Raw genomic sequence first — 13,121 nt, 5'->3', positions numbered from 1 at the left:
GAAAGTAAACTTGTATGTTTGGTTTTTTCTCTAGGTTCAAGAAGGCGTTTGAGTCGGAGCCAACATTACAGTCAGGAATTAATTATGCAGTACTCCTCCTGGCAGCTGGACATTGCTTTGATACTTCTTTTGAGCTGCGGAAAGTTGGTAATTATAGCTTGCAAATTCACAGTGAAATCGCATTCTAGTGAAAGTATGACACCACCCACTGTTGTAGAGGAAAAATCCGATGGTTGTATATGAATGCTTTGATAGTGAGCATGTGAATATTTAAGTTGGTCTGTCCCACCACCACTGATCCCACCTAACTGCAGGTGAGCGCTGTCATGAAGACCTGGTTCCAGTTTCAAGGTCTTAACTGGTTACCCGAGCTTAGTGAAAAATGGCAGCCCTTCTTTGCAAGGGCATCATTTGCATGAAACAGGAACACCTGAAGGGGCAATCCAGTTCCAGCTAGCATTCTTAAAAATAAACAAACAAAACCCCCTGTAGAACTGTAGGGAATGTGGACAAAAAGTCCATCCAGAGAGTGGGGAAAATGCACTTGAGCTTGGGATGGGCTGAGAGAAGAATATTTCTCTTCCAATACTTTTTTTGAGGTTTCCTAAATGTCTGTATTCATAGAATCACAGAGTAGTTTGGGTTGGAAGAGACCTTTTAAAGACCATCTTGTCCAACCCCCTTGCCATGGGCAGGGACATCTTTCACTAGACCAGGTTGCTCAGCCTGACTTTGAACACTTCCAATGATGGGGCATTCATAAATTCCCTGGGCAACCTCATCCAACATCTCACCACCATCATCGTAAAAAATTTCTTTCTTAAGAAGGAAGAATTAAAGTGTCCATTTTGTTTGTGATTTTGCTGGATTTGAGGAGAGTGCAAAGTCAAGATTAGTTAGTAATACTTTCAGGGAAGGTATGGGAGAAAGCACTGAAAGTTGTGATGTGTAGTAACATATCCTTTTCAACTGGCATTCTTCTCCATGAATTTCCATAATTCTTGCATTATTGTAAAGTCTTTTTTATCATTCTGTCTCCTGAAGAGGTAGTCAAGTGAGAAAGGAACAATGTTCTTTGTTCCACAGAATATATCTGTAATCAGCCACTGCTCTAATTTAGAAGTTAGACGTGCACTGTATGTCGGTAAGTAATTTTCTACATAGAGAAGGTCTTTTTGAGTGTGAAGGTCAAAGTGAGATGGTTACTTTCACATAGATAATGGAAGTGAAATTAAAGTTCTCTGGTGTGAATGACGGTATTCACTTGGATGCGATAGGCTGCTTAGAGTTGCCTCAGCTACTATATTTGCCCTTCTGTGAGTGGGTGAGATTTTGCTTTTCAGGTCAGATAGAATACTTTCATCTCCTACACTGAAATTTGAATTCTTGTGCCAGTGTAGGAGGTAAAAATACACGTTTTACTTCCTACATAGCATTTGCAAATATTCACTCAGCTGGCCTAATTTTAAATCAGATAATTTAGCAAAGCTGGGCTGTATTTATTGGGTAGTTTAATTTGAATCTCTCCATTTTAAAGAAACTTCTCAATTGCACACAGGCTACAGCCAACTAGATTTGGACAAATTAATTGTACTGATGAAATCTGGCTGTTATTTGTAGGGATCAGATGTTTGGTATCATCTTGTTGTGAGTTTGTCCAGTGCTGTTTTCCCTATTGGTTGTATGGAGAACATTACAGAAATTAAGGTTCCTTTTTACTTAAGGTTTCATACATGGCCAATGAATGATTTAGTGGAGAAATATCCGGTGGCTATTTGGTGGAATTTTTTTTTTTTTTTAGCTGTTACTGTGCCCCTCTCTTAAGTAAACATTTACTTGGTGTCTGCTGAAACCCCTTGATATAGCAACCCCTGCTGTTATCTGCTAGTGTCTATCTTTCTTATTTTGTTATGGGAAGTGTTTTCAAGATACTTTAAGCCTCAGACTTAGCTATTTTGAAACAAGTTTTCAAATACGTATGTAATATAGACCCTATGTGTGTCATTGGTCATTGATTTCTTGTTGATAAGACTGTGGTCACTGTTCATAGAATCATAGAACACCAGGTTGGAAGGGACCTCAAGGATCACCTGGTCCAACCTTTCTTGGCAAAAGCACAGTCCAGGCAAGATGGCCCAGCACCCTGTCCAGCCAAATCTTAAAAGTGTCTGATGTTGGGGAATCCACCACTTCCCTGGGGAGATTATTCCAATGGCTGATTGTTCTCATTGTGAAAAATTTTCCTCTTGTGTCCAGTTGGAATCTCCCTATGAGTCACTTGTACCCATTACCCCTACTCTTTTTCACATGACTCCTTGTAAAAAGAGAGTCTCCGTCTCCTTTGTAGCCATCCTTTAAATACTGAAACATAGTGATAAGGTCTCCCTTAAATTCTTTTCTCCAGGCTGAACAAACTCAGTTCACTCAGCCTTTCCTCATACAGCAGGCTTCCCAGTCTTTTGCTCACCTTTGTGGCCCTTCTCTGGACCCTCTCCAGCCTGTCCATATCTTTTTTTGTATAGTGGGGACTAAAGCTGAACACAGTATTCCAGGTATGGCCTGACAAGTGCTGAGTAGAGTGGGATAACGACTTCTTTATCTCTGCTGGTGATGCCCTTGTTGATCCAGCCCAGCATCCTGTTGTCTTGTTTTGCCGCAGCAGCACACTCCTCACTCATATTGAGCTTGTTGTCCACCAGGACCCCCAGGTCCCTTTCCACAAAGCTGCTCCCCAGCAGGGTAGATCCCAGCCTGTGCTGCACTCCTGGATTATGTTTTCCCAGGTGCAAGACCGTACATTTGTCTTTGTACAATGACGTTTGTCAGCTGGCTTGAGTTGTGCCAGATTCTGAGGGTAACGTATTATTTTATTGGTCTTGAGTTAACGTTAATGTTTTAAACAAAAATAAGCAAAACCACAGAGGCTGTGTGGGAAAATGTTTTGATTTTTTTCTTTTTTTTCCTGTCCCCAAAATCTCTTAAATATGTGTCATTCTTTCAATGTCACTTCTTATTTAGATCTGTGTATACAAGACCATTCATTAGCAGTAGTTAGATTTGCCTGGCAGTGCTTTCAGTTTGGTGTCCACCTGCAGCATTATCTGTAGCACACAGAAATTAAAGGAAGTCTGTCTTCTGGTGGGAGATGGGGAGAGAGGTGAGAGCAAGCTGGTTAAAGTTCAGGCCAGGTTATATGGAAATTATATTGGTAGGTTGGGAAAGGCTAAGGAAGGATATGGTCCCTAACAGCACTTTAGAGGGCTGTAATTAGAAGATGCATATCTGAGTACATTGGCAGTGATGTAATAACTCCAATACAACTAAGTCCAGTATCCAAGAGAATTTTTACCAATCTGCATCATATCAGAAAATTTGCCTTCTAAAAGTTCATACCTCTACTTGTCAGACAATAGTCCACAACTAAATAATCATGTGAAGCATTAATGAAAATCCTCCTTCTATTTTCTGAACAGTACTGCTTTCTTAACTGTACAAAATTGCAGAACTTGAAACAGAAATGCAGTGCTCAGTAAGTGCATCGACAGTAATGATTTCTGCAGGCTGTGCAGCTTTGAGACACAAAGGATCCTGTAATATGAATTGCTCTGTCAATATTTGAGCAAGGAAAGCAGTTTATTTATAAAGCCTTCATAGTAATATTTAACTGGTAATATCTACTTCTGTATCTTATTTTCTTCAAGCTGTGGGTATATTCTTGGCATTATAAAAACAGTGGCTTTTTTGGCATTAATTGTTTCTCTATTTTGGCTCATTTATTTTTAAGGCAAAATATTTTTGATAAAATATACTGGAATGCAGCTGCTGCTTTTTTTTCTCCCCCTTGAATGCCAAATTTATCATGGAAGGAGAGAATGTCTTGACTTTGCTTGGATTTTCTTATGTACTCAAAAAACTTTTAAAGATGGTGAAATCAAAATAAATTAAAGAGAAATTATACAAGGAGACCACAAACTCAGAGTGAAATTCATGCAGGTGTTCACTTTGCATGTTTGCACAGAAAGGTTTTTTTTGTTCCCCCACCCTCCAGAAAAGACCAACCCCACTGGAAAACAAAACAAAAAAGCCCCACCCACCTTTATAAATTAGTTACAGTCCTTTGAACCTATTGCTAATGTCTCCATGCTGCAACTGCATTTTTCCAACTTGCTTTTCAGGGGTAAGTAAGTTTTATAGATGAGCTTTGTAGAGGAAGGTCAGCAAACTAGAGTGAGTTTTAGCACTGAGTACCTCATCTTTCTTGGAAGAATTTGATGAGAGGTTGAGGTTGTCTTCTCTACGGTAATAGGATCCACATCACAAAATACTTGGCTAAAACTTCCAGTTCACTCAGGCTACGTAACAGTAATGATTCCCAAACGTGGTGTCCTCAGATATCGTTGCTGCTACACATCCATCCTTTTTCCCACCATCTTCCTATAGCTCTCCCTTACTCCATCAGCTGGGACTCAAAATCCTTGCTATCACCAGTTTTACCCTCCTAACAAACACTTCTCCCTGCCACACCTGTAATCCCAGTCCCTTCCCATGTGAGTTGTACCTTTCATCAAAACAACACACTCAGTTTGTACCTTGCTTTGGCTCAGTTAACCACATCTGAAGGGTTGTGATGGGTGAGTTCCCGCAGACTCAGTGAAGCATAGTGGAGTATGTAAGCCTGTGAACCAGAGACCAGTACGGTTGCTCGCTGTGACAAATAGTTTGTGATAGCTTGTCAGCGGTCACTGCAACTGTGAGTGCCATCGCCCAGTAGTCAGCGAAGGCCCTCCGCACAGCTAAATTGCTCCTTTTCCCCTTCCTCCCAGCAAAGGTACAGCCATCTGAAATGATTCATGTATCCCTGTGATACCAATTTCTTACTTCCCTTGTGATGAGATCGCATTCAAAGCCTGTGGAAGTTAGTAGGTGTCTATCAGCTCTTGTACGTTGCTGTCATGTGCATGCAAATGTTTTAAATGTTCTAGCAGAGCCCTTCAGCCTTTGAGGATATTGCTGACTAGTGTTACTCTAGGGTCCTGGGGAAGACTAATTTTTCCCATTTACTGTGTTGTGTGCATAGTGTGTAAGTTTTGCTTTCTAGAACCCAACTGAAGTTGAACACATTTGACACAAATTCCCCCTTCCTATCCTACACTGACAATGTACACCCAATGTGTACATCCTCAAGCGGTCTCTTGACAGTGTGCATGCATACAGCACCCTGGCTTAAAACCTTGCAAAGCTGATAGACATAGAGATGGTCACCTCTGTATGTTGTGGAGTTGATGGCGGTGACGTACATTGCATCATGTCTCGCATCTGAGATATTGTGCAAAATCTATTGCATTTTTTTTCCTTCAGGAATAACTAAACAAACTTCTTTCCCAAGAAGCGAACAAATAATGTTTTTGTATGATTTAAGTATTATTTTGTTCTGTATGTTACTCAAGCACGACTATTTCTTGTTAGCAAGAGAGCACAAAGTGTGAAATACAGATGTGAAATAGGCTATAGACCTCTTGGATACAATTTCACATTTTAAAAACATCTTTTGTCTGATGTTGATAACATAAAAATGCAAACAATGTGAGAAAACAAGATGAATTTTGTAGACTGAAATGTAGCTAATGTAGTGTCTATCCATCTTGATAAGATTTATTGCTGCTTCCAGCATGAAGTTTAGTCTGCTTGCTACTGAAGGAAGGTTAAGGGGGAAAAAAAGGTCAACAATTGCATTGAAATTTCTTGCGAATACTCAGCCTTAATATCAAGGACAACAGAACGTGGTGTGGGAGGGAAACTGTCATAGCGGAGTAGTGTGGGAAAAGTGAATAAAAGTCTATGGTGGTAAAGAGGCTTGTCTTGTAAGCTGCAAATTGTTTTATTTGCAGGGGATGGTGTAGCGTATCTCATGTTAGCTATAAGTATGTAACAGCTAATATGAACTAAAAATCATCCTGAAGGCCACAGGGAAACTTGTAGTTCTCAGAAAACTTAGCAAGTCAAAATAAAACCTGAGGCTCTCCATAGCCTTGAGTTGCTGAGGGACTTATGAATATTAATAGATGTCTTTCATTGGGGTAGGATTTGCGGCAATTAAAAGAACATCACTGCTGAAAGAAGCCCAGTGGATCATCTGTTCCTTCTGCATGGGACCTTGTCTATAAAGGTAAGTTTGGGGCTTGGGACTTGTAAGTCAAAAAAACAAAGCAGAAAAAAACATAATAGGTGCCTTATTCAGCATCTGTTAAGTTTTTACAGCTATGTTGTGTAGCCTAAGGCCCCAATTTACCTTTGTAGATGAGGTCCATGCAAGAACATAGGTAATCTGACTGTGGCCTTGTCCTGACAGCGATGTCTTAAAGTCCTTTCTTGAGAAGCCTTTAGGAAGAGGGGGAGGGGAGAAAAAAAACTAGTCCGCTATCGCTTAGGGAGTTTGGAAGGCATATAACACAAACTGGTAAGTATGATTTCCATCTTCATTGAAATTGAGAAATTATGGTAATTTAAGCAATTAATAGATTTCAAATCAGGGAAATTGATATTTTAAAACTGTATTAATAATTCCTGTGACCTATTATTCTTTTTACTACAGGAGTAAAGATCAGCAGCCTGCTTGGTAAAAAGGGGAGCTTGGAGAAACTGCAGAGCTATTGGGAAGTAGGATCTTTCTTGGGGGCCAGTATGTTGGCTAATGACCATATAAGAGTGATCCAGGCTTCAGAAAAGCTGTTTAAGCTAAAGGCACCAGCATGGTAAGGTGGTAAACAAGATCATGTACATTGCTATGTATTGAAACATTGGAATCCTTCAGCTTTCACATTTGGCATCATATTTATCTGATGGGAGATTGGTTTGGGGTGTGTTTTGGTTTATTTCCTTTAACAGATTTTGCTGTCTGTGTGTTGTTTCACTGCACTTTTACCCAGACAAAGGACTCTCTTCCCCTTTTGCCCTTATTCAGGAACAGATTTGATATGGGTCTTTAATTTGATGTCTGAGAAGGACAGATTCACCATTGGCTTGAGGCTCTTCTGAGGGCAAAAGTGGAAAGGTGGAGTTGCTTGTAGGCACCATACTTCAGTGATTACATTGCTGAAGAGAAGTGGTACTAACACGTGGGTTTAGTCATAACTGCCTGAAAGGTTTTGGAAATGCAGACAGCTTGGCTAGAAAAGCATGGATATACCTTGGAATACTGTGGTGGTTATTGGTTATACCAGCTGGTTTAGGAACTTGAACATGAATGAGCTGTACGGTGCAAGTTGCATCTCATTATGATCGAGAAGAATGCAGATTAAATTCCAATGAACAGAAAAGCTGTAAATCTAGCATTAAAGACAACCCTGTAGATTCAACATCTGTTTTGCAAAGGCCCAGAGATGTCTGCGCTGGCAACAGGCTCCCGGCACCTGTTCTGCTTTGGATATAGGCAGCAAGTAAGCACCAGTTACCTACTCATCAAGGGCTGGGATCCTATTAGCTGGGGAGACTCTTTTCTGGCCAAAAAAAGTTGTCATTCAGCCAATTGAAAGAGTGCATACATCACAGCCGATGTATTTTTGTTCTAGAAAGTGTCTCCAAAAGCTGATCAGAGGGGAATGTACATATGTGTGCTAAAATATGGAAATGCTAAACTTCTGTATTCACATAACATAGGAATTATGTCAAAATCAAGAACTCTGATTTTCTGACCAAATATTTTAGAAATGCTGTTTACGGTGTATTTATTTGCAAGGTTTTCCATTTTTACTATGTGCATGTTTTACTGAGAAGCTGGATGGCACTCTCTGGAAGCCTTCTGGTAGAGTTTTCCAGAGTTTATGAATGCCTGGTTGTCAGGATTTTGTTACCATTGCCTTTGGAGTTTAAGTCTGTGAATTAAACTCTGAGAATGCAGCACACTCACTTGTGTTTCAGGAAGGATTTCTCCTGTGAGCAATTCCTGCCCAGTCTGTTGTGGGCTGTTCAGCAGAGCCCACTTGGTGCAAAGGGGAGTAGATACAGTACATTAAGCCAGATATCTCCATGGCCTAAGAAGGGTGATTGGAAAATGTACAGCTATGGAACTTTCCCAAAAGGATCTCTGACGTTACATTATACCTTCTTATCATAAGCCTGGAAACAAACCTTCCGTGAATAGTCTAATTGCAATAAGGTGATAGCTGTGGTAAATCCTCTTTAAGCATGTGTATCTCATTGCAATTCATAAAAATTGCATAAGATTATGTTTACAACTTTTTTCAAAAATGCCAAGAGAAAGCAATGTTAGGAGAGGCCCCATAAATCAGCCCCAGAAAGTAGAACAACAGAGAGAGCTGCATTTAGGGGAGACATTCAGCACTGCTGTTGTCCTTCCCTAGCAATGCCAAAGGCTGCTTAGCGTAGCTGTTGTCATCTGTATAGCATAGTCAGTTCCAGAAGTGTCGTGTTTTAGAAATCTGTGTTAAACAACTGCCAATGCAGATACAATAACAAGGACAGAGCAGTGTAGAAAGTTAAACCAGTGGACTTTTCACCTGGGTATTTATTTGAGGTTGGTCACTACTGAAACAAGTTTGACATGGGCTCAGTTTGGTCCATAGGTAGAGGATTTAGCTATTTCATGAAGCTTTCATGGTTTAGGATAGGAGACAGGATCAGGAATATATGCAGGAAGGAGTGTCCCAGAACTCATTTGTATTTCAGGTTACTAATATAGCAGCTACATTTCCAGTTCTAAATGGGGAATTGTTGTTATTAAAAGCCATCCTAGAGAACCAAAATCTTACTGGCTGCCTTGGTGTTGCAGTGGTGAATGTTTCAGTTGTGATTAAAGGTAGAGACATTATCATTTACAAACTGTATTGAATTTATAATCTATGTATGGTTGGATGATCACAGGTACCTGAAGTCTATTGTAGAGACTATTTTGATATATCAGCATTTTAAGAAACTGACTCCAGAACAACATACGGCCAAACAGGAACTTGTGGACTTCTGGATGGACTTCCTTGTTGAAGCCACAAAGACAGATGTGTCTGTAGTTCGATTTCCAGTAAGTGGTTGTTTCATTGTTAGTTTGGGTTTTTTAAATAAATTGTGACATGAAGGAAATGAACACAAAACACTGCTTGTTTTTAGGTTGCCAGACAATAAACTGCTTGTCCAGAAGAAATGTATTTGGCCTGCATATTAGATTGGTTTTAATTGATTGCATGTGGCTAATGGGATTGCACAGTGTGTTCCATATGAAAGTAATGAGGAAAAAAAAAGTCAAGATAGAATTTTGCTATTTAGTGTTTCCTACCGATGGGTATACTTCTAAAGCAAACCTTTGCAGTGCATTCCAGGTGATACTATATTAACTATATTATGTTTTGAAAAAAAGATATTTAATTCCAGTCTCTTTCTAGCTCAGCAGGCCTTGCATATGCTACTGCCAATTAAGCCTGTGCTCTTAGAGGTTAAAAATTAGCCCAAGCAGTCAGAAATCTATTGTTCCAGCTACTAGACAATGTATTTCAACAGCATTGCACTATAAGTATACATATATATGCACTTCTCTGATTTCTAACATTTTGCTGAAAATTTTTATTAGATACCCTGGTGTTCTACAACATCCTGAAAGTATACTGTAAAAAGATTGTTGTTCCCTGTACATGTTAACTATATGTGTATGGGAAATAATATCTTGGGTATTCCTTTCAGCTAACCATTAGCAAATACAGCTTTTTGTTTTAAATAGCAGTTGCTATTGTCTCCCAGATACTTGAAGTGCATACTGGTTGTTTTGTACAGTTCTTTTGGCTTCCGTGTGTAGATGAGATGATAAACCATAAGGAAGACTCAAGTGTTGAACAGCAACAGCTTGAGACAGTAAAGTGAAAGCAACATGAGACTCTCTAGGGAGCCTGGTTTTCCTCCGAGGAGAACGGATGTAAAGTTTTGCAGGGAAGCAAAAAATATTTTGAATTCTCTGTTTTTTGTAAAAGACAAGGCCATATTATTTTTAGATTTTTTTTTTTGATGATTAAATGGCGCAATTAGATACTTAAAATAGGCTCTGACTTACAAAACTGTCCAAGTCAAATGGTTTGGATTTTTGTTAAGAGACAAAGCAAAACAGAACATTGTGATAGCATAAGCCAAAAGATAAACCCAGTGACCACATAGTTTGTGTTGTACAGCAAACTATGCTGGTGTTGCAGACAGACGTACATGATTTCTCATAATACAAAAATTCTATTTGTGCCTATTCAGAAGGAAAATCACACCATTCAACAAGTCAACAAAACGAAACATAGTAACTTCCTTTTCCCTCCCTTCTCCCCGATTCTTATAAATAATTTATTCTAAAAAGTTTTTTGCACATTTCCTTATTGTGAATTGTTCTCAGAGCTTGAACTTAAGGAATTCACTATCCATCGGTACTTAGCTGTCAATTACTCTCTTATCTGGTAGCATCAGTGTCATCATCCTCTTTTTGGCCTTTGGAGGAAGAAACGACACAGCGTGTGGGTAACTTGCTATAGGCTAAAGACCCTGATCTGTGAAATGGTTTAAACCAGATTTTAGAAGTTAAAAGTGTCTGGGATGCCAAGCAACAGATTTGAAGTCCCACTGATCATCATTTACAGAGTTAAATGCCTAGGTACTTTTTAAAATTTGGCCTTGCACTTCTTCCAGTGTATCTGTGTGCTCATTGACTCTGTAGGAGGTGACTCTAAGCCATGGCTCTTTAAAAGATTTTCTGCTTAGGTGTTTATGGTTTTGTTGTGGTGTTTGTTTTTTTTTTTTTAAATAGGTGTAGACCAAGTTGCCCTAGTCAAGCATTCAAAGCAATTCTTTGAACTTCAAAAATTTTCAAATGAGAAATTCTGTGTCTTGGATATTTTGAAGATGATATTTGATTGGAGCTTTTAAGGGAGAGGGAAGGGCAGAAGAAAGGAAGGAGGTTATCAGTTTGTTAACCATCTTTAACTTAGTCCTATTTTATAAATGTCTTTCAGCTAAACACTGAGGGCTAGAAATCTTCCTATGTGTGCTGCAGTGGAAAAGTAGCTTTTTCTTTAATTAATACCAATACTTTACATTCTGAAGAATGAGAATACCTTCAACACAGGCAATGTAGAATTGGTGTTTTAGACATCAGATTTTAACCACTGAAAATCTAAAATAAATAAACAGTTCTAATAAGAAACCACACGTCTTCAAATAGCCAAATTTTTGTTGACTTTCCTTTAAAGCATGCTGGAAGCTTTAAAGATCTGGAAGTAATTCTGGCAGAACATAATTAAAGTGGCAGAGTGGCTGGCTTTGTTTACTAAGTGGTTACGTTAGACTAAATCTTGCTGCATTGCATGCCATCTCTTTTACGTGATGGTTCTAGTTTTTGTTTCACTTATTCCAGGAAATTGTCTATAATCTTTAGCTGTCAGCCTCTTGCAGTGGTGCCCGTTGCTTTTGAAAAAATAATTTGATCTGGTGGCTACCCTTCATGGTGGTCTAAATCAAAAGCGGTTCAGGCTAGCTCTAGGTTGATGTGTTTTTCTGATTCACCCAAATGCGCTTTTACCAAAAGATGATAAAGGTATACCATGAATCCTGTCCACGTGGAAGATGGAGGTTATTGAATGGCATTGGAAGAGAATGAATTGTGACAGAAATATTTTAAAATGTGATAGCTGTCAGAGAAATAATTTGGAAAATTAATACATGCTACCAATTGACACGTAATAACCTTATATGAAAACTAAGTTAAAATTGGCTTTTTTTTTTTTTTTTTTTAACCTAAGTTACTGTCAGCCTTACTAAACTAGCCCAATACCCAAAATTTTACCTTTCATTCTGTTTCCCCTGTTTTTCCTGCTATGGTATGACTACAGAAATAGTTTTAACAGATTTTAATACTTTTTAAAATTCTACATGTTTTGTACCAACTCTTTAAAAATTTATTTTTTCTACAAGGTTTTAATATTGGAACCAACAAAAATCTATCAGCCCTCATATCTCTCCATCAACAGTGAAGCCGAGGAGAAGACTGTATCTATCTGGCATGTGCTGCCTGATGACAAGGTATACCATGATGTTGTCTGTAGTTGTAACTTTTTTCACAATTTAAAAGTATGCACGGTACATAAGGCATATAACATGTAAATGGTTGAATCTAATGATGGATTCTGCAAAGGAGAAAAGTGTTTCAGTAACGCACAGGAAGATTCTGTGGATATATGTTGCCATCATGGTTTTTTTTTGTTTTAATATGGCATTCTTAACTTTTTCTTTAAGTTTGTCTTGTTCAATGGATCTTTTCTCTACATTTTTAAAAATAATTTGCACCTCCTTTCAGGTTTTAAATCGGTGACTAATATACAAGAAGTCTGTTTCTTAAGATTTCATAAGTAATTTACAATATACTGTCATCATACAAATAATGTCACATAAATTATTTAGACAAACAGAAGAATCGTCTTCTGTACTTGCAGTATTACTTGTCAGCTGTGGTAAATACTCCTTTAACATGAAAGTAATAGAGACTGGTGTCTTAAAAGGGGAGCGGAATCAATCAAAAGCCAAAGAAATATTTGGCAGAATGATAGATAGATGCTCAGAAGTTCTAGAAATTGAAAAAGCTGAGAAGTCCATATGTCAAGGTGTGAGATAGCCAGACATGTTTGGAAAGGAGCTTAGAAAATCTGGACATGCAAGGGGAGAGGAAAACCTAGAATGATTATTGCATTCTGGGATGCTTAGGAAGCAAAATGTTGGTAAGAGTGAAGACAGGGACGACATCGTAGAACCTCAGAGAAGGACAGGAGCACAGAAACATGGGGGGAGTATATGAAGAGTGAGTGGAGGCTGAGTCGGCTGGAGGCACAACAATGGAGATGGTGGGATTTGTAAGAACTAGCACCATTCATTCTTCCATGAAAGCATTTTGTTTGCCTGCAGGATAGGACAGTGAAGACCTATTTTTCAGGTGATCCATCCTTCAGCTTTTGTACTTTTAGTCTGTTAAAGGAGAAATATTTTTGTATGCAGAATATGTGAGGCCATACTGCTTAGCATTTTTGTTGTGAGTACATGAGAAAATGTAAGTGGACAGTGGCTGAAATAGCGTATTTTGAGCATGAACTGAAATG

At 38.7% G+C, this 13,121-nt stretch overlaps 1 protein-coding gene across 1 annotated transcript in view; it reads left to right on the top strand.

Moving 5' to 3' along the window:
• The window catches only part of MAP3K5 (mitogen-activated protein kinase kinase kinase 5), a 108,300-nt gene that overhangs the window by 55,134 nt on the left and 40,045 nt on the right, over nucleotides 1-13,121 (top strand). Inside the window, exons 8-11 of the mRNA XM_049799839.1 lie at nucleotides 35-147; nucleotides 6,593-6,752; nucleotides 8,881-9,034; nucleotides 11,947-12,054. Of these exons, the coding sequence (XP_049655796.1) occupies nucleotides 35-147; nucleotides 6,593-6,752; nucleotides 8,881-9,034; nucleotides 11,947-12,054 (535 nt within the window). The remainder of the gene's footprint in view (nucleotides 1-34; nucleotides 148-6,592; nucleotides 6,753-8,880; nucleotides 9,035-11,946; nucleotides 12,055-13,121) is intronic.

This window comes from Accipiter gentilis, chromosome 5, assembly GCF_929443795.1.
Source record: "Accipiter gentilis chromosome 5, bAccGen1.1, whole genome shotgun sequence".
Classification (NCBI taxonomy): Eukaryota; Metazoa; Chordata; class Aves; order Accipitriformes; family Accipitridae; genus Astur; species Astur gentilis.
Note: the sequence above shows the minus strand (reverse complement) of the source record. Positions and strands in the feature narration are given on the sequence as shown.